Source organism: Miniopterus schreibersii, assembly GCF_964146895.1.
Source record: "Miniopterus schreibersii genome assembly, chromosome: 4".
Classification (NCBI taxonomy): domain Eukaryota; kingdom Metazoa; phylum Chordata; class Mammalia; order Chiroptera; family Miniopteridae; genus Miniopterus; species Miniopterus schreibersii.
This window is the reverse complement of record NC_138105.1, coordinates 97,492,294-97,519,460: the sequence shown is the minus strand read 5'-3', so window position 1 is coordinate 97,519,460 and position 27,167 is coordinate 97,492,294. Positions and strand designations below refer to the sequence as shown.

Sequence of the window (27,167 nt, the reverse complement as noted above, 5' to 3'; positions counted from 1 at the left end):
GTAAAGAGAAGAGGGTCACACAGGGCGCTGGTGAGTAAGGCAGGCCTGACGGGCTCCACCGTCCGAAGACCACTGTGGCCTGACTGAAGCCCAGCATCGGAGACGGCAGCAGCTCCAGCGCAGGAGGCGGCGGCTGCAGCGGTGTGTGCGCCCGCCCCGAGATGCTGGCTGTAGGTCCAGTAACGACTCGTGCAAGCCCGAAGGTGACTATAAATACAGGGCCCTGAGCTCCGTTAATTTCCATGATGAACGATGTGGCTTTAAAATCAAATTCACGTGAATGGAGACTTTGGCTACAGCCAGCCTTCCAGGAGCATTAGATGTGGATGTGTCTGGCATTCCATGAATCACCCACACCACCTACCCCAGGGCCTGGGAAACCGGCAGCTGCTCTGTAAATACTTATTGACTGAATGGGACCGCTTCAGAAAAGTCTCTGAAGGGAGTTACAAGTCAGAGAATGACACTGGGTTCATTTCAAAAATGTCATCTTTCAAAGCTTTAGAGGAGTAGCTAGGTACAAATGGAATTTGTTTATTAATTCTTCACATATTTACTGAAAACTACCCACACCCTTTCATATATTATTAAGCCAGATGATTATATGGGTTAATTCTCTTTTGTTTTGTCTTTCAAAAAAACTTGGAGAAACAGATTATTTCTCTACTCTTTCAAATTTCTAGAGCTTGGAGAAAGAAAAAGGTATGTATGTTCTCTTTACAAAGGCAGATAACACTGATACCATACCCGACGAAGAGAGCACAAAAAAGACCTCAATACCACCTCACAATATTAATAAAGCAAAAATTTTAAATAATATATTAATAAGCAGAATTCAGTGCTACACCATGACCAAAGGAGGACATGTAAGAATAGCTTAATATTTAAAAATCTATCCACATTAATTTACCATAATATTAGGTCAAAGAAGCCAAACCATATGACCATCAACTTAAATGCAGAAAAAAATTCCATCAAAATGTACATGGTCAAACACTAGAAACACTAGACCTGAGAGTACTGACCAATGCAATTGGACAAGAAAATGTTAGGAGTATAAAAATTGAAAAGAAGAAATAACGTAAGAAAACTAAATACCAAAAAAGGGAAGCAATATTAACATTATGGACAGATGATACAATTATCTCTGTAGAAAACCCAGAGAATCAAATTTTTAAACAAATTATTAGAAACAATAAGAAAAGTTTGTAACTGCCTGGTGGCAAATGTACAAGATTCAGAGGCATTTTTATTAAGTATAAATAACAAGTTTAAAAATATAAACAGAAAAAAAGGTCCATCCCCTTTATAATATCAACAAAAAACAGGTAAAATTCTTTGAAATAAAGTTAATAAGAACTATAAAGATGATTTTAAAGCTCAGCTGAGAACCCTTAATGAAGACTTCAACAGATGCGAAGTTAAGTCTTGTTTCTCAATAGACTCAAAATTTTAAAGATGTAGCTTCTCCTCAAATTATTCTATAAATTTATGGAACCCCAATTAAAAAGTAGCATGGTTTTTAGAACCTAAATGATATATTAATATTTATATGGAGAATCAAACATGTAAGAATGGGTAAGGAGTTTCTGAAAAGTAAAAGGATTGGAGGAAGACCAGTTTACATAGATCTTAAGATGTAGTATAAAACTATGTAATTTGGTATTGAGAAAATTCGGTATTGTCTCAATTTTCAATACCAAAGAATTGTCTCATTTTCAATACCAAAGAATTATCAGAGCAATGGAAGAAAAGAGAGCACAGAAGTTAACTCAAATACATATGGGAATGCAGTATCTTTAAAAATTGGCACATCAGGTCAGAGAGAGGATTAGCTACTGATCGTAGACCAACTGGCAACTGGCCATTCACAAAGAAATAAAGTTGGATTCCCAGCTTACTCTTCACAAATTCCAGATGGATCCACATTTGAACATAAGAAATAAAATCATAAAAGTACCAGAAGAAAACATGAGTTTAGGGGTCCAACCAAATAGAATGTTTTCCAGGCGAGAAGCTAAGGTCAAGAGTCAATGAGCACACGGACAGAGGCTCAATCTCACCAATAATGAAAGACGGACACATTTAGACAAAGCTGAGGCGCCATTTTCTATCCATCAGGTGGGTGAAACTTTTAAAGGTTGTTGAAACTAACAATGTAGAGAACACATACATAGGCATGAGGGAGGAAGGATCGGCGGGACAGTTTTGGAAGATGTGGAAAAATCTATTAAAATTGAAGACTCACATACTCTCTGCAAGGCTTTTAAGATGAAGATGCTTATACCCTCCAAATATACTTGCAAAATATATGAAAGAGGCGCATGTGTGTGTGACACACACTAGGAAGCTAGGAAGTTCACCACAGCGGAAGACTGACAACTAGAACAATAGGTGACTGATTGAGAAAGATTAGGAACATCTCAGTCACCGACAAGGACAGAAGAGGGTCTCCATGTGCTGATGCAGAAGGAGCTCTGAGATTTATTATTAAAAGGGAAAAGCAAGGTACAGAGGACTGTTTATAAAATGGTTCCATTTGAGAAAATGAACAAGGCTATCAAATGTCTACGTTCGTACATAAATATACACGTGCTGATGTGTAGAGGATGCCTCTGGGTGGGAGCGTAGGAAGGTCTTTCTGAACCTGAAGTGTCCCGTAGATCTGAGCTGCCCAACGTGGCGGCCACTAGGCTCATGTGGCCACTGAGCACCTGAGATGTAGCTTGTGGGACTGAGGAATTAAATTGTGAATTTTGTTTCATTTTCACTAATTTAAGTGTATGTGGCCACATGTGGACAGCACAGACATAGACAATGGATATTTGGGGTGAGAAGGATTATTAAGAGAAATAAAAGGAGACTTATTTCGAGTTCATGCCTTTCTATACTGTTGGAAGCTGGAGATGAGGGTCCAGTTGAAATATACACAAGACTCATCTCTGTCCTCTATAGAAAAATCACAATAAAGCTATTTATGGACCTAAAATTGCATTCTGTGCATTTTACTTTGTTTGCCCATAAATCAGGGCATTTGGTCTTTGAGAGTTATGCAGCACCAAGAGAAAAGAAAATCCAAAGGAACGTATCACCCCGCCTTCCACAGCCATCTCATTTTTTATTAAGCCCCCTAGGCCCTTGAGAAGTCTTCTGTCTTTACCTTTACTAGCTTTTCTAGGGCTTCAAATATCCAGGGGATGGGTAGGAAATAAACTGAACACCCGCCTAATCTGACGCATCTCGGTGGGTTGACAGCGGCATGATTTCTGTTTTTAGACCAATAACCATGGTGGTAAATCTCAGACCAAGATTTCTCAGCCTCGACACTATTGACATTTGGGACAGGATGATTCTTTGTTATGGGGGCCGTCCTGTCCCTTAGGATGCTTAGCAGCATTTCTGGCCTCTACCCATTAAAGCCATTAAATGCCACACACACACGCCGGTTCTGACAACCATTAATGTCTCCAGACACTGCTCAATGTCCTCTGGGGAGCAAAACCATCCCTGGTTGAGAACCACTGTTGTCAAACATCAAAGACAGAAGAGCCCTTGGGGACCAGCCCACCGGACTCCCTCATCTTACAAATAGGAAAACGGAGGCGCAGGGACTGAGACGAGAAACCAGGTTTTCTTACTCTGTTTAGAGATTTTTTTTTTTTTTAGAGATTATAGATCCTTTCCTTAGTGTTGGAGAAATGCGATACAAGAAAAAAAAAATTGGAAGGATTCTAATTCAAGTCAGCTCATCTAACTGAATATTCATTTTCTCTCTCTCTCTCTCCCTCTCTCCCTCCCTCCCTCTCCATGATGTGCGTGATTCATGCTAGAATTTCTATTTACTAATTTGGTTATCTAGCCACAAAGGCTATCCAAATTAATAATAATAATAAAGATTATAAAGGCATCCCACCTAATTCAGTATTCTTTTATTTTTATTTGTTCACAGTGAAGAGGTTAATGGGAGCTGCCTGATATATATACAGGCCCTCTGCAAGGCACATACAAACATAATCAATACCACAACCTCCAAAGGGGGCACTGGTACCCCTTTTTACAAAAGAGGAAATAGGGTCCTGGAGGTGAGGTGACTGGTCTAAGGGTCACACAGCCAGTGAGATCTGGAGCCAGCATTTGCACCCCGGTCTATCAGATTGCACAGTACAACCAAGTCCAGGTTGTGGAGACTTAGAATGAGTTTGTGATCATCTCCCAAGTGAGAGCTGAATCCCTCAGAGAACCAAATTCTCTCCATAGTGCTCAGATCACAGAACTGGGAGCTTGTCAGCATCTCTAGGAGGAGCTGGGTCTATATGGCAGTTGCTATGACAACTAGTTTTCTTATAATTATAGAACATGGTGGTGACACCACAAGCTGCACATGCAGTCACTTTATTAGGACCTGTCTTCCTCTGATAGTTCCAGGAGCTTAAACACCACATTTAAAAAAAAAAAAAAATCACATTTAATATACTTATGCATTGTAGCCGTGGAAATCAGAGAAAGTCAGGAGATCAAACCTCCCACAGCGTGATGGGACCACGAGGCAGGCCACACGACAAGCCATGGGGAAAACGGTATTTCTCCCTTAGGAAATGTTTTGCTTCTGTGTTTTCTTTTGGCTCAATGCGTTTCAGGACTTGGCCAAAAGTATATACAAAGAGAAGAGAGAAAGAAAGAAAGCCAAAGGAAAATTAGCCCAGTGTTTTTCAAATAGCAAGGATAGGCGGCAAGGTTCTAGCATTCTAGCAAACACTTCTCAGTTTAGTTTAATTTTTTTCTTTTTCTTTTATCTATTAAATTTATTGGTGCAGCATTGGTTAATAGGATAGTTCAATTTAGCCAATTCCCCAAATGAGTGGGCTTTCCTGATTTGGGAGATGGTCTAGAAACAAGAACACACCAACATACTCATAGACACACAGCGCTGTGGGTCAGAGAAGCCTGACCGGCCCCTATTGGCTCTGTGATCTTGGGTCCCTTAACTAACCTATCTGATCCTCAGTTTTCTCATCTGTCCATCAAAAGCGATGCCTTCTTCATGAGTTCCAGCAGATATAAAATGGAAAGTGACCAGCTGACTACCTGTCACATAATAGGGGCTCAATAAAATGGAAGCAATTGTTACTAATTACAAATAATAATTTTTAAAATGTTGTTTTCCTTGCCACGGACCTCTTCCTTTCACAACCGCCATGTGGGATTTGAGAAGACTTTACGAAGCCCTGCCTTCAGTGCTGCCTTCAGCAGCCCTGCCAGGGAGCAGGAGAACTCCAGGGAAGCCTGAGTGCCATCGCAGAGCAGTGGCAGGTGCAGGAGCCGAGAGAGACGCTGGGACTGTGGGACTCCAGATGAGGACCTGACTTGGGAAATAGAGGGCAGGTTTCTGGAGGAGCTGAGACCTGGGGTCACGAGGCAGAAAATGTGGGATGGCAACAGAGGCCGAGGACACTGCCTAGGCAAAGACCTGAGGTGTGGAGAGGCGGGATGGTTTGGCGAAACCCTGAGCACCACGGGCAGCACGAGAGCAGGGAGTCAGCAGAGGCACTGGCACCAGCAGTGAGAACCACCTGTGGAACAGCCCGCGATGCCACACGAAGGTCCTCACGCTGCTGCCTGGAGGAGGTAGGGAGCCATCAAAGATCTGGCAAGATCTGGTGATCAGATCTGATTCTGCTCCTAATGGATGGAGGGGGTGGGTCAAAAGCTGGCACAGAGGGCAGGGTGAGTGAGGCGGAACGGCTGGGCCAGGGCGATGTCAGGAGGGCAGAGCCAGGCATGGCTGCCCACAGGAGACCCAACCCAGGTGGAAGCGTTCCATCCAGTCAGATGATCAGCTCAGAAGAAATGAAACTGTCATGTAATGACAAGAGGAAGCTCATACTTGGAAGCTACCATGGAACAGTGCTGACTTACATTATCTCACTTGGCCGTCACATCAGGCCTATAATGTGCACACTGTTACCCCATTTTACAGATGGGGGACACAGATTCAGAGGGGCAAGGTGACTTGCTTTAGTTCACACAAACCCACGGGGTCAAACCCCAACCCATGTTTTCCCTTCTTCCACACTGCCTTTCTCACAGTAGAGTGCTGGGAGACGGGCTCTTGGGGGCAGGGGGAGTGGAGGAGGCATGACTTGTAGGGTTTGCCCATTTCCATGGTGTAAATACTCCCACTATCATTGGTTACAAGCTTCAAACAGTTGAACAAGTGGTGTGCAAACTTATAACAACTGGCCCTGGGGAGCGGGTGTGGACCAGGTCTAGCCCTTCCCTGCAGGAGCCCCCTGGGGAGTGAGGATACTCACTAAACTCCAGGTCTCCTTCTACTCTGCATTTCTTAACATGCGACTCTCTTTATTACGGCATTCATCTGCCCGTGTTTGAATCCAGGAGAAGGGAAGCAGCCGGTCACTGGCTGTGGAGCGGCCACTGAACCATCCAGCCCCTCCTCCAGACCCTGAGCACGTTCCTCCTGACACAGACCATAAATGGTTTTGTTTAAAAAACACAAATTAAGCCACACTTGCTTTTCAATTATCAACAAAAATGTAGATTTTTGAAGGTCACTCTAATTGCACAGTTGCATCGGGCCAGGAGAGAGCACCCGGCCACTGCCACAAACACGGGCAGCACCTTCATTCTGATTTTCAATAAAACCCTGGCCAGAGGGGCGGCCTTTCTCCATGTGCACTCACATGCAAATGTGCCTCCCCCACCCCCGAAAATGGCTCTGCTCCTAACCCAGAGGGCAGTGTTTTTAATAACTTACTTAAAATGCTCCTCAAAGTAAATTTTTTAAAAATAGGAGAGCAATAAAAACCAAGACCACAGATAATAAAGTAACATTGCTTATCTCCATTTGCTGCTGTCAGCAAATATTAGAATCCTACCCACGGAAGGTAGTTCCTGGCGCTTTGATGAAAAATTGGTAGAAGCAAATGGCAAAGCTGAAAGTGGGGTGTCACCTCCCTAGGACGGTGGCATGAGGAGATGACCTGGATGAAAACGGGCCGGACAAGAAGCAAAGCCAGGCCCTGATTTTAAATACAGATACTGAAAGGAGGCAGCCGGGCTGTGCTATCAGCCACGGAGAGAGTCAGCCACGGGGAGATTTCTGTGTGCTCATCCACCTGTTTACTCAGTTATTAAAGATGGTTTTTGGTGCCGAGGGTGGCCAGAGACTGGCGAGGCTCTTGGGGTGCAAAGACGACACCTACAGCCTCAAGTCAGTGGGAGGCACAGCAGGTAACTCAATGGGGCCAACACTGTAACTGGTGCTGGAAGGGAGGGTCCGAGGGCAGGTGTGGGAGCCCCAAGGAGGAAGGACGGACTGGGCATGGCGGGCGAGACCACACAGGCCAGGGGCCTTGACTTGGGTGTTGAGGGATGAATAGGGGTTTGCCCGGTGCTGAAGGTGACAAAGGTATTCTTGGTGGAAGAGTCAGATGGGCAGGACAGGGAGGCCTACAGTGCACGATGTGGTGAGGGCCAGGCCGGCGCTTTGGGCAGCTCAGAGCACCTGGAAGGCAGCAGGTGAGCAACGGCAGCTGCAGAAGGGTGCAGAGGATGGCGATGCCATTGTGGGGCATGGGCTTCCGGAAGCTTCCTCCCTCGGCGGGGAGAGTGGATGTGAGGGGGCTGAGAAAGGAGGCAGAGGGCCCTGGAGGAGCCTGCGGCAGGAGATGAGAGAGAACAGAAAACAGACTTTCAGGAGAGAGAGTGGCCTGGACTCTGCCCGCTGAGCCATGGCACCAACCCTGGGGGGCTGCTTCTGCCTTTTGCTGGGTCGCCTCCCATGCTGGCACTGGGGGGAATGTGTGCAGAGTGCCAAGGCCCATCCCTTGGCCAGATAGATGAGAAAGAGAAGAAGGAAAGAAAGGACTGGCAGGTAGGCTAACTCAGCAGCATCCCTGGGGAGCTATACACAGGCAGCTGGCTTCCCTTCCACTCCTGTGAGCAGCCCCCCTAAAACCTGCTTACAGTCTGGGAGCATATCTGGTTCACAGCCTCCTGGGAGTGTCTGTCTCCCTCACTTGCGAGTGGGGTGACAGTGCCCAGCCTGATCCCCAGGACCTTGCAGAGGGATGACATAAGTGAAGTGCCCATCACATGTGGGAACAGAACAGGAGCCCAGAGCTGACCGGACCAGCGGACGGATGAAACAGTGAAAAATCACCCCTTATCATGTCAGACCTGGTGCTCCAACTGGGCTTTTATTTTATTTCTGTTCTGATTGCTGTTGTCGTTTGCTTTTAATAATAGCCCACAGACAGCAGCTCTTTGGATGGCAAGTTCTAGCCTTCGCATTTCCACTTCTCCCTGCCCATCTGTCCATTTGCCTGGCAGGAATGGGGAGTCCCGGGCCCTTTGCACTAATGCGTCCCTCCCATTCTGCCTGCTCCCCACTGACTGTGCTCTGGGTCTGGCTGCAGGCATCCCCTGATCCTTCCCCCCCTGTCTGGACACCCTCCCATCTGGCTGGCCTAGGCCACAGCTGCCAGTGTGTTACTGCCCCTGACCCAGGGTGTGTACTCAGGGATGGATACTGAAGCTATCCCAAAAGACCAAGGCTCAAGTTCCAACCCACCTGACACCCGCTCTATGCCAGCATCACACTGGAAACTGGGAACAAACAATGGGCCGAATGTGAGCCTGCCCTCCGGGGACCAGAGGCTGGGACACGGGTGGGTGGCTGCAAATGCAGGAGCAGCCATCAGGCCCCGTGTGACCCAGAGCCCTGAGGAGGCATCTAACCAGCTGAGAGGACCAGGGGAGGTGTCCCAGAGAAGGGGACTCTAGAGGGACAGTACAGCCGAGAAGGTGGCCAGAACATTCTCATCTAATCCACACATTTGCGAGCTCAAGAGCAAGGATTTTGTCTTGTGCATCTTTGTTTCTCCCAGCAACAGGCCTGAGCCTGGCCTGGAACAAACATTAATGGAGACAAGGAAGGAAGGGAAGCAAAACCGGAAGGTCGGGAAGAAGGCGGAGGCTACGGCTTGGCACGGACAGGGCAGGGCTGCACGGGGGTGTGGCAGAGAAAGTGGGAAACAGGCACAGAGCTGGGTTGTTTTGTTCTCACAGGTCCTGGCTCAGTGGCTTTGTGGTCACTTTACCTCTCTGAGCATCAGTTTTCTCATCTGTACAGTGGGGTAGTAATGCCAGGACCAACTTCACAGGCTGTTGTTAGGCTGAAAAGCGTATGTAAAAGCATTTTTAGCAGATATTAGGATTATTCATGTTATAGCTGATGTGCTGAGAAATAGCCTACTGAAAACTATTGCCTACTACTCCCCAGTAGGCAAAGAAATGGCTCCAGGGGCCACTGTTGAAAGCCTGGGACCACCCGTGAGCTCTGACACTAAACTGGCGACCCTTTGAACAATTCCTCTAGGTTTTCCAGCCACATTCCCAGGGGAAAGCCAGAGAAGGGAGGCCCAGGTCTGTCTCAGCCAATAGACAAACTCTAGCTAATTAGGCAGAAAGCTAAGAACCCAGGAGGGAAAAAGGGATCTGAACAGGAAGGCAATAAAACGATTACTCCATTAGACCTAGAGTGCCAAGGACTTAGACTGCTTATGTGAAGACAGTGTCCTGGTTTCCTGATGAGGAATCAGGAGCTCAGAGAGATAATGGGACTTTCTCAAGATTATAAAGCTCAGAGGACATAATCTGAGCTGCCCAGGTGAGTCTAGCCGCAAAGCCCAGGAGTTCCCCAGAACATCTCTCATCAGCTTAATACAGGCGGCCTCCAAATGCAACACTCAGCTCCTTGTGACACCTGCCCAGGGACAACCGGGCTGAGAGCATGGCCAGATGCATCAGCACCCTCCATGACACCAGCACCTTCCAAGCTCCACCACCTTCCATAACACTAGCCCCTCCCATAGCACCAGCCCCTCCCACAGCACCAGCCCCTCCTACAGCACTAGCCCCTCCCACAGCACCAGCTCCCCACAGCACCAGCGCCTCCTACAGCACCAGCCCCTCCCACAGCTCCAGCCCCCCCACAGCACCAGCCCCCCACAGCACCAGCCCCTCCTACAGCATCAGCCCCCCACAGCACCAGCCCCCCTACAGCACCACCCCTCCCACAGCACCAGCTCCCCACAGCACCAGCCCCCCTACAGCACCACCCCTCCCACAGCATCAGCCCCCCATAGCACCAGCCCCTTTACAGCACCACCCCTCCCACAGCATCAGCCCTTCCCACAGCATCAGCCCCCCACAGCACCAGCCCCTCTACAGCACCACCCCTCCCACAGCATCAGCCCTTCCCACAGCACCAGCCCCCCACAGCACCAGCCCCCCTACAGCACCACCCCTCCCACAGCACCAGCCCTTCCCACAGCACCAGCATCTTCCATAGCACCTTGCATAGCAAAATCAGCTTTAGAAGGAGGTCTTCTCTCTGCACGCCCACCCTCTTCTCAAGTAAACCCTGGCAATGACTGCAAGAGCCTTCTTGCTTTAGAAAAGACAACAATTCCAGCAATTCTTTCAGCCCACCTTCCTCAGCTGCGTCTGCCACCCTGCTTTCCTCTCTCTCACAGCATAATTGCCACGAGCTGCTCTCTCAGGTCAGTGTTGAGTGTGCAGTCATAAGCCGCTTCCCCTCTGCGAAGGTATTGAAACAGGGGACGGATGCGTCTTTGCTGTCCCCATGGTTACCTCTGCCATGAGCAATATGCTGGAGGGCGGCCCAACCTCATACTCTCTGAGACTAACGGAGTATCTGACTTCCAGCCCTGGATTCCAGCCCCAGTCTCCATCCTGTGCTCCAGACCAGTTACTCCCAAGGGTGGTCAGACCACCAATCCCACTCCCCCCCCCAAGGGCCCCAGCCTCCCACTTCAGTGGATGGCAGCCCCCTGTTCCAGTCAGGCAAGCCAACTCCGAGGAGCCCCCAGGCCCTCCCTCTCCAACCACCTGCACCCCGAGCGGCGCTGCAGCTGCCAGCTCAGACCCCACACTTTTGTAACTGCCGCCCCAGCCTCCTTCCCGATGCCCCGTCTAATCTCCCAGCAGTCCCCTGCGCCCCCAGGCCTGGGGGGCTCTCTTAGGAAGGCAAATGGCCTAATGACTGCGCACAGCCTCTCATAAGCGACGGACTTCGCTCCATTCCTCCCACTTTGTCCCAAGGGGCAGGGCCGCCCCTGACAGCGCAGACAGAGGGCTGCCCCCGACCCAGCGCTTTCCCTCCTGACCCCCAGGCCTAATGTAGCCGAGCCGCATGGGGCTGGTCCCAGCCCCCCTTTCCCCTCAGTTGACAGGCTTCTGTGCCAACCTGCGCTCACCAGCTGCAGGCAGTGGGACCGAGCAGAAGGCCCGCGGCTTCGAGCACCAGCTCTGCCGCTGGCTAGTGGGGTAAGCAAGTCATGCCACCGCTCCGGCCACCGTCCCCCGTAAGGATCGGGCAATCACACCCGTTTCTCAGAGGCCCGTGGGCGCCAGACGCGATAAAATAACCACATCGCCAAAAGCGGCCAAAGAGAAAAGGCGCCGACAAAACCACGGCCCAGCGCGGCCGCCACAGCACAAGGGCAGTTGGACACGTGCCTCGCACTGTCCTTGTGCCCTGCATGCTTGTGTTTTTCATAGTTCCCATCCCAGAGAACATACGATCGTAACCCCGGCTTTTCCCACATGATCTTCTCGAAGCATTTGCCTGAATTATTACTTGCCTTCATAACCATCATTTTATATGACTGCAAAATCAGGAACAATTTCATCAAAAGCTTGTAACACTCTGTTTGGTAAAAAGAGCAAATTTTAAAAATAACTTTACTTTTATTTGTTATTGAAATAGTACATGCTCGTATAAACTGTGGAAAGCACAGGGAAGTAAAAAAAAGAAGTTTCTCAGGAGCCCATAATTCAGCATAAACTACTCTGGAAAAAAAAGCGACTCTAGGAAACTGTTAAAATAGCCCACCCTATGGGTGTGGTCCTGCTTACAGACTCAGGAGAGAGTTGTCGGCAATCTAGCACCCTTTCTAATGCGTTGGTTTTATAAATAACAGTGTAGTAAACAGTCTTCTCCATGAATCTGGGCATATTCTGAAGCCCCCGGCCACCAGGAGACAGGTCACCTTTACTCCCGGGCCCCATGCACATGTACGACACCCCAATACCCCGCCCTCCCCACACAGCTACCTGCTGGCTCTTGTGTGCGCCTGCAGTTAGCTCAGGCCAAGTCCACGTTTCCTGGCCCCAGGCTGTGTGCCAGACACTGAAGCCACAGCCAAAAATAAGAACCACTCCTGCTCTCAAAGAGCGGTCAGCATCCTGGAAGTCCCCGTTCTGGGAAGATGCCACACTCCCTCCGGCTGCTGGAACACAGATTCCGCACGAGGAAGACAGGGACAGAGCCGGACCTGTGTGCTTACCCATGTCCACAGGCCAATTCCCATGTAACCTACCCAGCGCTGCTTTCACTTTCAAAGCCCCCACGTACAGTGGACACAAAACAGTTACTATTAGCTGTGCGCTTACCGTGTACAGAGCCAAGTGCTTTGCATGTATTCTGTATGTCGCCTCACAGCAATCCTCCTTTTATCTCCATTTGATAAATGAGGTTCACTGCCCTGCTTGTGGCCACATGGCTAAAGTCCAGCCAGACTGCTCCAACTTCCACCCACAGGACCACCTGTTCTGCTGCCTCCACGGCTGACTTTGCCTCCTAAACATCTTTTAGGTCTCCCCATGTCTCTATCCACTCACCATCCTTGTCTGAGCCACTGTTGACTCTTACTTGGACCACTGAAGTAGCCTAATAGTCTCCCCACAGTTCCTCTTACCCACTACAGTCCATCAGACACATAAAAGCCAGTGCTTTGGTCAAAACCCAAACTCAATCATGTCTCTCCCCTTTTTATAGCCTTTCAGAGGCTCCTAGCATAAAACCCAAACTCCTCCATACAGTCTACTAGGCCTTGGATTGTCTGCCCTCTGCCCACTTCTCCTGCCTCATCTCTACCTGTTCCCCACACCCCTCCTAGAGCCCAGCCTCAGTGTTGGGACCAGACTCCCTCCAGCCTCAGGGCCTTTGCACAATCCTTGCTCTCCTAAGTGACTTCCCCAGGAAACTTCCCAGAGGCTCCTCCTTCCAAGCCCAGAGAGCACGCTTCATGGCTCCTTCATGCAACTTGTCCCAGTGACACAGGTTCCTCCACCGAGAAACAGAAAGGCAACCACTTGGTTTTTCCGCTGAGAAGTCAGCTTTTCTTTCCCTTTGTCTTTATTGCATTTTGTTGCAACCATCTCCTGAGTAATATCTGAGTTTCTTTATACATCTTTGCCACATTTCCTGGAGACTGAGATGGTCAGGCAGAGAGATGGGGACAGGAAGAGAAAGGAGAAATGAAATGCATTTGTCAATACCAAGTTACCCAAACATTGCAGAGCAGAAGAGAGCGTGAGTCATCCTCAAGAGGCGGAGCTTTTTATTCGATTAGACTCAGGGACCCAGACAGTGTGGCCCCGAGATATGGTCCAGAAATAGCCCATGTGATTTTCCAGTCTCCAGTAGGACCAGCTCCACTAGTGTGGGGTGTCTGAGCCGGCCCAAGCCAGCCTTACCTTTATCTTTCGGTTACACCATCAAGACACTGACCGTAAATTCGGCGATTTTCGGCACCCGGAACTTCCCTTTGTTCTTCTGCTCGGGCTGATACTCTGTTCTTGTCTTCACGATCACCTGGAATGTTCAAGCAGAGTCAGCGCACGTGGAGACTTCAAACACTTCACTAGAATTTATTGCATGTTGTATAAAGAGCAGAAAACAAAGAACCTCCCTCTCAAAGCACACAGAAGAAAACAGAAAATTCAAATTACCCACAACCCTTCCCGTTCTAACAGAGACCACCATGGGCAGCAATTTGGGTCACACCTCTCCAGATGTTTTTATATGCATAGATGCAGATATTATGTATACTTGCTATTTGTGCAAACACATAGATCCTTTTATGATGGCTTTATACTCTATGAATTATAACCCGCTTTTATCACACAACACTATACTAACATTTTTTCCCATGTAGAAAAGTATGTATTTTGCCTTTTGATGTAGCATAATATTCAGTGTGTGCATATACTACAATTAATCTAATTAACCTCTATTGTTGAACACTTAGACTGCTTCCACATTTTGGGTTATGCAAACAGGCCGTGATAAACATCCTGTAGCTACACCTTTGCACATATACTTAATTCGAAATTGATTTAGGGACTTCCACAAAGAGAAACATAAAGGGCTATTGGATCTATGCTATTTTTCTAAAGTCTGAATGTTTTGCAGAAGTGGTTAATATCTTATCAAGATACATTGTCAGCCTGCCAAGACTTGCATGGAACTCTGTCCCACTATGCAGGCAAAGTGGAAGGAGAAAGGAGCCTGACAGATCACCCATGACTATTGCTGAGTTTCACAGCGCTACAGGGACACAGAAGCTGCCTGAGCCTCAGGGCCTCACCTGTGAAATACGGACAATAATCATAACATAACCCTTATTTAACAAGTCACTGTGCCCTGTGATCCAAAGCCTTGGGCTGATGATAGCCTTGGCCATTTGTGGTCAGCAGCATTTTAAGATGGCCCTCCAGGTCCCCACCCCTACCCCCTGCCCCCACCCGGTATGCATGTCCTCCCTCAAAAGTGTGGGTGGGACCTGTGAATGGGATAGTCACTCATATGTGGCATGACGTAGTTATAAAACTCCATCATAGCAGACTGGCCTTGAAGAAGGAAGCTGGTGTGTTGTGAGCAGGCCATGCAGCTAGTACCTAAGGGCAGCTTCTAGAAATTGAAAGTGAGCTCAGCCAACTACGGGTCACTCAAGAAAACAGGACTTCAGTCCTACAGCCACAAGTATCTGAATTCTGCCAACAACCTGAATAGCCTTGGAGAGGACCCCAGGTGCCATGTGAGGAAGCAGCCCAGCGGACACGTTGATTTTAGACCTGTGAGACCCTGAGCAGAGAACCCAGCATCTGTGCCTGGACTCCTGACCAACAAAAACTGTAAGATAATACATTTGTGTTGTTTCTGGCCACTTAATTTTCTGTAACTTGTTACACAGCAGTAGAAAACAAATACAGCTTCCCGCATTGCCAAGTCCATCTCCATGGCCACTTGGCTTGATCCCTTCCTTCCTAGACCCTTCGCCAGCAGACTGGTCTCAAGCGTCTACACATCACACATCAAATGTTACCAAGCATCTGCTTCCTAGTCCTTCCCTCTGCCTCTTTGTTTTTATAAACATCTTTCCCAAAGCTTCTCAAAAAGCTCAAAACCAGCTTCATCATTCCGACTATATTTGAAAGACCCTATTGCGGTGGCCGACATGTTGAAACAGGAGACAGAACTGAAAATACATTATTGTCGGGATGAGACAGTGAGCAATCATTACAGGCAATATCCTTCTAGTTGTCACAATAAACATTCTGTGGCTGCTTCTCTGGCATCCATTTCCACCTTCATTCTAAAGCTCCTCCCACGTTCTTTTTGGGAGCTCACCCCTGCCTCACTCTGTGGCAGCCCACACTTGTGGTTGGGTGGGATTGATCCCCCCCTTGATGACAGGGATGACCCCTAATTAGGTTAAGCCAATCAGAGCATACTAGCCTATTAGCCACAAAACTTGATTGGCTCAGAGGTGGGCCAGGTGCCCAGTTTGGCCCAATGAGATCTGAGGCAGTGCTGACTAGGGGCGTGGGGAAGGAAGCCCCTTGCTCTGCATGGGGGTCCCCAGGCAGCAGCTCTGCCTGGCCTGTTGTGGTGAGGGCCTGAGCTCTGGAGCTGCAGAGGTAAAACCGTTGCCTCTATGGGGAGCCAGATGAAGACCCAGGCAGCACCCAAAGCAGGACGGAGCCAAGAGGAACCCAGAGTAACGGAGGTGGGCCCTATGACACCTGCCCTTTGAGTCACACTTGTCTGAAGCTAGACTCTGGGGTAAATATATATATACAGTTTGGGCCTCCATCCAATTTGTGTCAGGTTTTCTCTCGCTGGAGGTGAGAGCTTTCTATCTGATGCAATGTGCTCCAAGAAAAATGAACTGAAAAGCTCTTAGAATTTAGTACGACAGCCAAATACTAAATAAGCATAACAAAATCAATAGATTTTCTTGGCACCAGGAAATAAAAAAACACCAAACCAAAAAACACCTCAAAATATAATGGGTCCACCAAAAGGTACACGCAGAAATCTCCACACCCGCATGTCTCATAATACCCCCGGGTGAGAACAACCCTGGTGCCCGCTAACAGGGGGATGGATAAACTGGTTTATTCATAAAACAGAAATACGATGGAAAGCCATGCAGCAGCGCTACGCACACCCGGGTGACTCTCACAGGCAGAGATATAGAACCCCAAAAGCGTTTCTATGTGTTGTGTGACTTCATCTAGATCAAGTTATATGTATATACTTTATATATTACTTGTGTGTATAATTTCTATGTTTATAATACGTAATTTGTGATACGTATAATATATAAAACATTTCTTTTTGGGGTATCCCATTTGCCATTTGCAGTAACAGGTGTGGGTGCAGGGTTTAGGCAGAGTTGGGGTCAGAGCCCTCCAAATCCACGTCCTCTTGACCCCGCACCCAGAGATGTCCTGAGCGACTTTCTAGTGAAAACTGTTCTTTTGGCTTCAGAGCCCCCAGTTCCAACACAGGCCAAGGGCCAGGTGAGCACCCGGCTCCCTGTCAGGCCCCAGTCCTCTGCTCCCCTCTCTAGCTAAGCCCCATTTTCTCCAAAGCACCCCAGGTTGGGACATCGTATTTTACCTTCCCCTCCAAGAAAGTGTTCTCTCGTCTCCACGCCAGAGCAGGCCTTGGCCCACTTGCCTGGGACAGACTGATGGGCTGTCCGCCGGCCTCACCTTTGACCTCAGTCTTGCTCGCTGGGCTCATTCGCTCGCTGCTCCTTGAACCGCCCTCCTCCCTGGGCTCCGCGGGGGTCTCTCCTTGGGCTCTCTACCCACTACTGACGGGCCCCCCTTTGGCGTGACTCTCAATGTTAGATTTCTTGGGGCATCTTCCCTCCTCTACCCGCCCCCCCACCCTCCTAACTCTCACCTTTTCATCTGTAGCTGGACCTCACCCAGCACCCAGATCACCCCACTACACACCTGCCCTCGGACTGGCGCACCTCAATGCGTGATGTCCACTGCAGTGCTCTTGGGGTCCCTGGCCCACCTTGCCCCTCAACATTTTCTTCCCCATGTAATCTGAGCTCAGGAAGTAGTAGCATTATCCACACCATCATTTATGTCAAATCATATCCAGGAATCTCCCATGACTCTCCCTCTCCCCTCCTTCCCAAATCCATTCCATCACCAGCTCCTGCTTCCTCCTGGGTCAACCCATTTGTCCAGTGACACTCTGCCCCCCTAGTCCAGAGCATTCTTGTCTGCTCCAGGCAGCTTCCCGGTTTCCATTCCTGCTCCCCAAACCAACACCGAGTGGGCAGCATATTCTAGCAAACACTCGGAGGACACCCGGAGGCCAGCCCCTGGGGAAACCACGCAGGGGTGGTTTTGAGTGGCCAGAGCAGCGGGCAGGTGATGCGAGGGGCAGACAGGGGCTCTGACCCACACGCCAGGCACCCTGGAGGCGAGCTGGAGGGCGGCGAGGAGCTGAGGGAGGGTTACAAGCAGAGGGGGGCTTCCCGGGTGTGCTTCGCAGGGAGAGCAGCCTCTGCCGCCGCGGCCACCCCTGGAGAGGTGACGGCACAAACGCCCAGCCCGCAAAGCTACTGGCATCCACCGGCTCCTGGGCATCACGGAGCTCGCTGTCCTGTCCTCGCAAAGACCAACCAGAGACACCCCCCTTCCGTGGAAGGAGATACAGTAACACTCACTTTTTTTAGTGCTGCGAAGGGGGGAAGCACAGAAATATAAGCCTATCGCTATTAATTGGGCCCTGGGGGATCAGCTTGCATAAGCAAAGAAGGGGGAGAGGAAATAAAAGTGCAGAGAACCGCTGTAAGCTCATCGCTGAAAATAAATGGGGCCAAACAGAGCCCCAGCTCCCGGAACAGGGACAGAAGCGGGGCAAGCGTGGGGAGAGGGCAGGGAAAAACTCCCCCTGCTCTCTGTCATTCAGAGGGTGGTTTAGAGATACTTGGAAAAATGAACCTCCAGATTTTTCAAATGTCGTTGTGGATTTGGGCAGGGAAACAAATGTGTTGTCTTCTCATATTTCTATATCCGTTCCCACTGTCCTGCCGGCGACCGATACGGAGGACATCGTTTAACGTAATTGGGAAGTGAGCACGCCGTGAAAAAGGGATGAATTATTCATCCTGGGGGGACCCCTCGTCTGGGCACATCCCCTCCCTGGCAAGGCCAGATGATACATGGTGGTTCAGATGGCGCAAACTACAGACCATAAAAATTTAAAATACTACTTCCCGGGATTATCAATAATGCAGAGGGTCCCACAAGCGAGGCCCCAGGACTGGCAGGAACAATAAATAAAGGCGCAGAAGTGCTGACAAGGAGCGAGATTGTATTTTTATGAGCTGGACTTGCACAGGCCAAAAATAGATGGGAGCTGCACCCCTCGGCTCATCCCTGCGGCAGAGAAGGGATTCCAGAGCAGGGTAGAGGGTGGCTAGTGGCTGAGCACCTACTATGTGCCGGGCACCGTGCTGGGGGCCCAGTGCCTTCTGACTCACCCCACAACGTTCTCTCCAACCCTCGAGTCTCGCCTTGAAAACCATTGTCCCCCGTTTTCAGGCTAGGAATTTAGCCCCGGAGCCTTCAGTCACTTGCCTGTGATTGGAGGACTGGTGAGTGGCTGAGCTGACATCCAAAGATTGTCCTGTCAGGATTTTAGAAAGGGGGTGCCGCTCTGTTCCTGTCACTGTGCCCCACGCTTTATTCCTATGTCACAGCCAGTCCTCACAGCCACTTGGGGAGGAGTGATTATCTCCATTATACAGATGAGGGGCAGGAATGGAGAGTGGAAAGGACTCCACGACCTCACACGGCCACAAACAGGCAGAGCCAGGCCTTGGACCTGGGCTTCTGGCTCAGAACCAAGTGCCACCCTCTAGAAAAGTCATCATTCAAGGATCCTTATGCTCCAGCTCTGATCCTATGGCAACTGGCACACAGTAGGGGCTCCATAAATGCTGCTGAACAAATGAAGGAATGAGCCCTATCTCTAAAGAGACATGGCCAAGTGGCCCAGATGGGGCCTGAATACTTAGTTGGGACCCCTCTCCCCGGTGCCCCTTTCACTCCTTGTCCCACACTCCATGGCTCTGGGTTTGAGTCTCTCCTTGGACCCTTGAAGCTTGGTATTGGGGGCAGGAGACAGGGTAAAATGTCAGTGCCCCAAGGACATCCGTGGGGGTATTGTCCAATCCCATCAGCTCACAGATGGGAAGATGGGAGCCCAGAGAGGGAAAGGGATTTGCTATAGTCACACAGCGAGGGAGACTTTGTCAGAAGCAGGATTCTAGAATGGACCGACTGGTGGATCCCGAGTCCGGGGCTCTTTCTATCCTGCTCTCTCCTATCAGGTGGGATCAGTCTCTTCTCCTTGCTGGGCCCCTGCTCCCTCAGAGGCAGAGGGGAGGGCTGTCCAGCGTGGCCTCGGTGGACCAGTTAGCCCAATAAGCCTCTGCCTCTCCAACTCTGCGGCAACGTGAGTAAGGGGCAAGGTGCGGGAGTCTCCCTAGGCTCCTCTACCAGGGGCTCCCAGCTCCTGCTCCGAGCAGAGGCCTGCTCCCTGAGCGGAATCCTGTCCCCAGCTCCGCCACTGGGCTGCCCTCTACGGTCCAGAGCTCAGCCCACTTCCTGCTCAGCTCTCCTTGCAGCCCGGGGCCAGCTCTACTCTCCAGGAACAAAGATCCAGGACTGAGTTGATGATAATAACAATAACAACAGCAGCAGAGATTAGGTAGCAAGAACCCTGCATTAAGCATTTGCTCTGTGCCAGAAGCTGTGATAAACACTTGACAAGTACTTTCTCAGAGGAAGATTTCACTGTTCCCATTTTAACAGTGAGAAGTCGGAGGGTCAGAGTGGCTAATACACTTGCCCAGGATCACACAGCAAGCAGGCGGTGGAGTCAGGGCTCAAATTCACACAGCACTGCTTACAGCCTCCCTCTGACCGTGGGGACCCTGCCTCCCTCCACGCGTCTCTCTGTGTGGGAACGTGAGCAAGTCCCTTATGCGCTCCCAGACTATTTACCATCTGTGGAATTGGGCTGATTTTTTTTAAATAAAAAATTTGATACATGCTCATGGTAAAAAGTATTAAAAATATAGAATAAAATCTTCAGACTGCCCCACCCACCCCCATCCCTACACCTTAAACATTTACTGGTTTTCTTGTGTGACTTTCCAAACTGTTTTATAAATTATGAGAGTAAAACACATGCATTCCCACGAATGGGCTCACCCCATGCCATGCTTGTTAAAGCCGCTTTAACTGAGCTCCGTGTCTGCGCGTTAGCCAGGCAAATCTGCCTCATTTTAGAGCTTATTTAACCCATTCCCTCTCGTGGAATATTCCAATTGTTCCCAGTATTTTCAATATATACAGGCCTTTGCATACTTGCAAAACTATACCCATAGGATAACCTTCTACCAGTTGGACGCATACCACTAAAATGGTGTATGCAGTTTAAATTTTATAAACAACGTCAAACACCCTCTGAAAAGCTGTGCACCCAGTTATATAACCAACAAGAGGACACTGGGAAGACCTGCTTACTGCCAGTGCTAGCAACACCAGGCATCATCAATTTTTTTACCATCTGATACATAAGAGTGCTGTATTTTGTTAAAAATTGAGTTTTTAAATTATAAGGGATTTTAAAAATGCTTAGTGGTCATTTTATATCTGATTGTTGGAACTGCCTAGTCAGAGCCTTCCCCCCAATTCGGGGTGATTTATGATTAACCCATCTCTTACGAGTCTTTGAAAAGCAGAGCAGGGGGCTCTGTGAGCTGGAACCTGCAGAGATGGGCATTTCTGCTGCTCCCTAGGGGAGGGCCGATGGTTCTCTAATCCCATGTCTGAGAGAGAAAAAATCCACTCTGGTGAAGCCACAAGAGCCTCAAGGAAGGACACAGGACTCAGGAACAAGAGTGGCATCTCCTTTGCCCCACTTTCCCGGTCCACACGCCCGGCCCCTATACCCCCATCCTTGAAACTCCATCCTTCTCAGCACGTTTCCTTTTTACAATCAGCTTCCAAAAACGTCCACTTTAGGAGATATATTCTTGATTCCATGGAGGAAAGGAAACTGAATCAATGAGCGCCATCTGTGTGCCTTCAAACAATGTTCACACACACACACACACACACACACACACACCCTCCAGTAACCCCATTAGGTAGGTATCATGCTCACTTTACAGGTGGAAAAAACCCATAGCCCAGAGATGCTAAGCGACTCTCTTAAAGCCACATGGCAAGTAAATAGCTCAGCTGGGGTTTGAACCCAGGTCTCTAGGACTACAAAGCCCACGTGGTCTACCATGCAAACTACGAAGCGGGCCAAGCATCAGTAGTCTCCAGCTGTATGCACTCCTTCCCTCCCGCAGCAGGTGGGCCAGGGTGTGTAACGACCAGGTGACCAGTGGAAAGGAAGGAGCGCTGGCTCGGAGCCCGGCAGCTGGCTCGCCAAGCGCACGATTCACTTGGGGCTCGGCCGAGGCGGGGCCCCGCCTGTCTGGGGCTCACTCCCAGCACACCTGTGTGCAGATCATGGCTGCACTCTTTTCTCTCAGTCTGTTTCTGCATCTGTAAAGTGGGGATAACGGTAGTAACCTCAAAGAGGGTTTGTGGGCACATCTTGGTTATTGTGGTCACGTACATAAACCAAAGGCATGTCCTGAAATTTGATGATCCATCTCTCAGGAACTTGCTCCTGCGGCCTGCAGAAAGCCATCAACTGCTTAGATTCCCGTCTATCCCTCACCTGCCCAGTGGAGGAGTAGTTATGCCAGCTTTAGGCTAGGCAAGGGGCAGGGGCCTCACTCAGCCGTCGTTACCCACTGCCCACTGCGTGCCAGGACTGATGCTACAGAGATCAGGAGAGCCAGGGCCCTCCTGCTCGGTGGGCAAATCTCAGTGCCAACCCAGGACCAAGTCTACACAAGTCCACCTGCCTCCCCAACCCCGCTGCTCCTGCCCAGTGCCCACTACCACCCAATATTGTCATCCCACTTTACCCACAAGGAGGCTGGGCAATTTAAGAAGCCTGCTCACGTCCTCAGCCAAGGCAGCTGGTAAAGGGGCGCAGAATCTGACGACCATGAAGCAATTGGGGGGCCCATTTGGCTTCTGGAGTGGAATCCACTTTTGACACGTGTCTTAATGTCAGGGGAAAGCATGTTTGCTCCCGTAAAGATTATAAAACCTAAATACCAGCACAGAAGACTGCTAATTCAGTTTCCCACTCAGGGAAGAGAAGACAGAGGCCTGAATGAGGGGAAGCAACTGCCACAAGTTGCACTGTGGGTCAGCGGCTGAGCTCGAGCTCGAGCCCAAGTCTGTGGATGCCCAGGCCAGCCGGCTCCTTGGTCCTGCCAAGGTGGAAGCTTCTGGAATGACGCTCCCTGGGTTCTGGGTTCCCCAGACATTGCCAGGTGTTTCCCAGCTATGTGCCTTAGGAAGTTACTTTACCGCTCAGTGCCCAAGTTCCACCATCTTTAAAAACTGGATTAAAGTAGCAACTTCCTTCTTGGGTCCTATTAACTATTAAAAAGGTGAAAGTGTGTGTGTGTGTGTGTGTGTGTGTGTGTGTGTGTGTGTGTGGCTTAGAGCAGCACCCAGCATTTAGGAAGCACTTGCAAATGGTCATTCCTACTCTCTTACTGTTTTGTGCTGGGCACTTTATATATGAGGCTACTTCTCATTGTGTCCTGACCACTGTGAGGCAGGTATGATTGTCCCCACTTCACAGAGGAGGACACTGAGGTCCACCTGGGAGAAAGACTTCGTCATGAACATCAGGAGGAGCCTGTGATGTGCCCCCGTAGGGATGTGTCCCTTTAGGGATTGTCTCTTTTGGGACGCACTGGTTTCCCTTTCCGTGCAGGTCCGCAGTGTATTTATCCATCAGGCTTCGGGACAGGTGTTTGGTCCGTCTGGACTAGGTGTTCAGTGGTGAGTGGGCCTGTGTCCTCTCTCAAGAAGAAAAGAAAGCCCTTGGAGGCAGGGGGGTGGGGTGAGGTGGAGGAATTACAGGGACAGAGGCCACAGTATCTCTGGATGGCTTGCAGGTGTGCGTAGGAGTTGGCGGAGAGGTGATAGCACCACAATCCCTTTTCCTTGCACACCTCTCAGGGACATGCAGACCTCTGAGGCTGCAGCTGTTGGCTGCAGGGTAAAGATTTTTCCTGAAGCCTCATAAAGCATCCAGAGAATATCTCCCTTTCTCCCAACTTTCACTATATCTGGGCTCCAATTCCAGCATCACCACGTACCCCTTCTCCGAGCTTGATAACTAATCAAACTTCTCTGACCCTTCACCTTTTCACCTGTATGAGCACATAACCCCAACTCCCAGCTCAGTGGTTCTCAACTTTGGCTGCACACAGGAGTCACCTGGAGAGATTTAATTAACTGACGCCCTGGCCTAACCTCCAGAGATTCTCACTCAATTGTTCTGGGGTGTGGCCTAGATTCTGGGATTTGCAAAAGCTCCCCAGGTGATCCTAATGTGCAGGCAAAGCCTGGAGACCGCTGCCGCCCCTGCACCAGACACCCACTTAGCACTGTCCCTCCGCACCACCGCAGCGTCCACTGCCGGTGCGAATTTCATTTTCAAAGACCTTGTCTGTTTCTCAGGAGGACTCGAGGCTTCTCTATTCCTGCCACCCCCTGCCCATTCCCATATTGACAACCTCTGCACTTTCAAAACAGGTGACTCCACCCACAGCCAATCAGCCAGGCGCTTTATCTAGCTCGGCTCCCCTTCTGTTCACTGGATACAGCCAATTGGTTAAGACACACAATGCCCTCCCGGGACGCCAATGAGGAAATCAAACAGACGGAATGAGCCATTGTCTGCTCTTCAGCCAGGGGACACCACGGTCTGCCTCCAAACCTCCCTCATCCCGTGTGCAAAAGCGCACAGGATAAACCCCAGGTGCTCGGGGATGGCTCCTCAGTGGTGGCGCTTCTCGCACCTGTGTCCACGGGCCAGCCCCCTCCCCCACGCACCTGTGCATAAATGCTCACCTCCCTTCCTCATGGACTATACCCTTGCCAGGAGATGTGCCTCCACCAGGCACTCATTTCCAGCCACGCCTCCCAAAGACACTCTACACTTGCCACGCTATGTCCCCAAGCTCCCCACGCTCTGCACCTGCGTTCCCTTAGTCTTAAATGCCTTTTCCTCCCATGGTCTACCTGGAAGGTTTGTACTCACCTCCAAAAGCCAAATTCAAGTGTCCTCTGCAGCCCACCTCACCTGTCCTCCCAGTCTCCCCACCCACACACACACCGGAATTGCGTTGTTTCCACCCTGTGCTCACAGTCTGCAGTGCTCAGGAAGAGCCTTCACCACGAGGCTCGCATTGTGTTATACTGGGTAGGGATGCTGTAATCTTTCTTTTTATAACCAACTTCCAGCACTGGGACAGGCCCTTAGCAGGTGCTAACTAAATGCTGTTGGCCTGCATCCAAGTCTCTGTCCTCAAGCCTACACCAGTCAATTTCTGAAACACCTCCCCAAAATACTCAAGACCATTTTCTCTGAAGCCATTTAGAAGCTTATTAGGATTCATCTGCTTTGGTAAACCTTGAAAAAGGAAGTGTGAACCAAAAACATGAAGAAACACTTACCACAGATCTGAAATCACACGAGTGACGTCATGTCTCTGGAAGGAATGACTACATTTGACAAGAAAGGGAACGCATTTGGCTGGCGCGGGAATGAAAGGCTCTGGGGGTGGGATGTTTTGCTGCTTTATTTCTGAGAAGGGGGAGGGTGGGCTGACAGGAGGGAGACCTGCGTTACCTTTTCTGGAGCTGGCAGCTGCAAGTGATTCACCTCCAGGGGCGTGATGAGAGGGACGGTCTGGAAGCCATCCTCCACCGAAGGTGGCTTGGTGCCCTTCTCGCTGGGGGTACCGTTCAGCTTCACCATCCTTGCGCCTTTCTTCCTGACCTGGGCAAGCAGTGGGGGTCTAGTTACTGGGGGCAGCCAGGTGGGGAGGAAAAACACCTTCCTCACAGCTCGCTCGGGCGGCTTCTCATGTGAGATGGGGCATCGGTCTTCTGCTAGATTTCCTGACACGGTTCCCATTATCCAGTACAACTTCTTCAACCATCAAAATACGCCATCTGCCCACAGGGCTCAACAGCCCTCAAATTTGGGAACATCCCAGACTCAGGCACACAAAAATATACAAGCTTAACAGAATAAGCAAGGCACGAGAGCTCGTGTGGGGACAGGGTCTCGGGGAGAAGCTTATTCTCAGCACAGCTGAATCCTGTTATTCTGGTCGCCCTGCAGTATGGTAAATCTCACCCACCACCCTGGGTGCTGTTTCATTCTATTGGGTTCTCTTCAGCACCCTCCCCAAAGCACAACAAATACCTTCGCTGTCTCTGTGGGTAGCGTGCCCTTTTACATAATACGCAGCTTGCACAGGAGATACAATTTCCTAAGACAAAAACCAAACAAGCAGGGACCGGCTTGAACGGACCCTGTCATTCCGCGAGGAATGCCTCCATTTCCTCAATAGCGAAGGGCCTTTTTTTTTTTTTTTGCTTCCATGGAAAGTTAGCAAGCCCTGTACTGCAAGATTGCCAACTAAATAAACAAATCGCATTTACTCGTCTCCAGCTCCCTTGGAAGGCGAATGGCGCTCCCACCCCACCCCCAGAAGCCCAGCGCAACTGAACGTCTCTTGCCAGTCCCGCTGATGGCACATCATTAGACAAAATCGGGTTGTTGCGGGGGTGAAAGGAATGGTGGAGGGTTGGGGGATACTGGGGAGTGGTTATGGCGAAAGCAAATGCCTACTTACTGCGCTGCGCTCTCGGGGGTCAGAGCAGATTCCAGGCAACTCCAAGGGGAGGTCGGCCGAGCGCCCTCCGCGGCCGGGCTCGTGGTGCTGAAAGGACAGCGCCCCGCGTGCGTCTGGACCCGGAGTGCGGAGCGCGCGGCGCCGCGAGAGCAGGACGAGCTCCCGGCAGCCGCCCGCCCGCCCCGCGCTCGCTCGCGCCCCCTCCCCCCGGGCCCGGCTCCCGCACCATCTGTCATCTGGCACCACCTGCTGTTTCTCATGCATGGCCACAATCAGCACGGGACAAAATGGTTTCAAGAAAGTGGGAGGGATTCTGGTCACACACACGTAACATACCATATAACGAGCAATCTTTGGGCCTTTAGGAAAACCGGAGACGCACATTTATTGGGAAATAAATGAATAAATCTGAAGATCCCCCAGAACAATCTATGAAACTCAGAGAGGTGCAGGCCCCGGGCCACTCTCCGCCTGTGGAAAGGGAGAGAGGGGACTGATATTTATTATCTCCGTGCAGTGGGTGGGCAGTTTTCCAGGCTCTTCCCTCGTTGGCACAATGGGACTCCTAACAGTACCTGCTGGTGGGGTTGGTGGGAGGTGTGAATGTGACAATGTGGGAACAGCATTTAGCTCAGAGCGAGCGGGGTCCGAAAGTGAACTGCAGTCCTTACAATGCCACTGTGATCACACAGGTCACCTAAGGCCACAGAGCTGCTGGAGCACCAGGGACTGGGACTTGAACCCTGATCCGTGGCCACATGTTGAAGTGGACAGAAGCATTTCTTGGAAGAAAGGGAGTGTTTTCAAAAGGTGGACAGGAGTGTTAGTCCTCCAGATGACAGACACCTATCCGTACCCCGCAGTAGCACTCGGGGCAGTAGAGGGCTTACCAGCTTCACTCTTGACCTGAAAACACCCCCCTTAGGGTAGCGTGTGGCTCTTACCGCATGAAACAAAGAAATACTTGTTCTTTTGAGCATCAGCTGGTAGTTCTAGATGGCTTTCACCATAAATCACTTAGAAAGAGTATTTTCAAATAATGTGTGTGTTTAGCATATAATTTATATGCATTTTTTCACTTAAAAAATTTTAATTGCTACTTATTGTTCCTATGAGTTTGTAACCATTTTCCTTAATAATTTC

The 27,167-nt window shown here is 50.0% G+C and overlaps 1 protein-coding gene across 3 annotated transcripts in view; it reads right to left on the bottom strand.

Moving 5' to 3' along the window:
• Window positions 1–26,227, bottom strand: part of NSG2 (neuronal vesicle trafficking associated 2) — a 38,051-nt gene extending 11,824 nt beyond the window's left edge. The window contains exons 1-3 of one of the 3 annotated variants that reach the window (XR_013998558.1): window positions 26,025–26,161; window positions 25,010–25,159; window positions 13,622–13,705 (exon numbers count right to left, since the gene is read on the bottom strand). Coding sequence is in view for 2 of the 3 variants with exons in the window: in XM_081133935.1 (XP_080990061.1) it covers window positions 13,622–13,705; window positions 25,010–25,138 (213 nt within the window). In the remaining variant the exon portion in view is untranslated. Of the gene's footprint in view, window positions 1–13,621; window positions 13,706–25,009; window positions 25,160–25,591; window positions 25,855–26,024 lie in introns of those variants that run through there. The other 2 variants (XM_081133935.1, XM_081133936.1) reach the window with 2 other exon arrangements.
• Window positions 26,228–27,167: the final 940 nt, after the last annotated feature.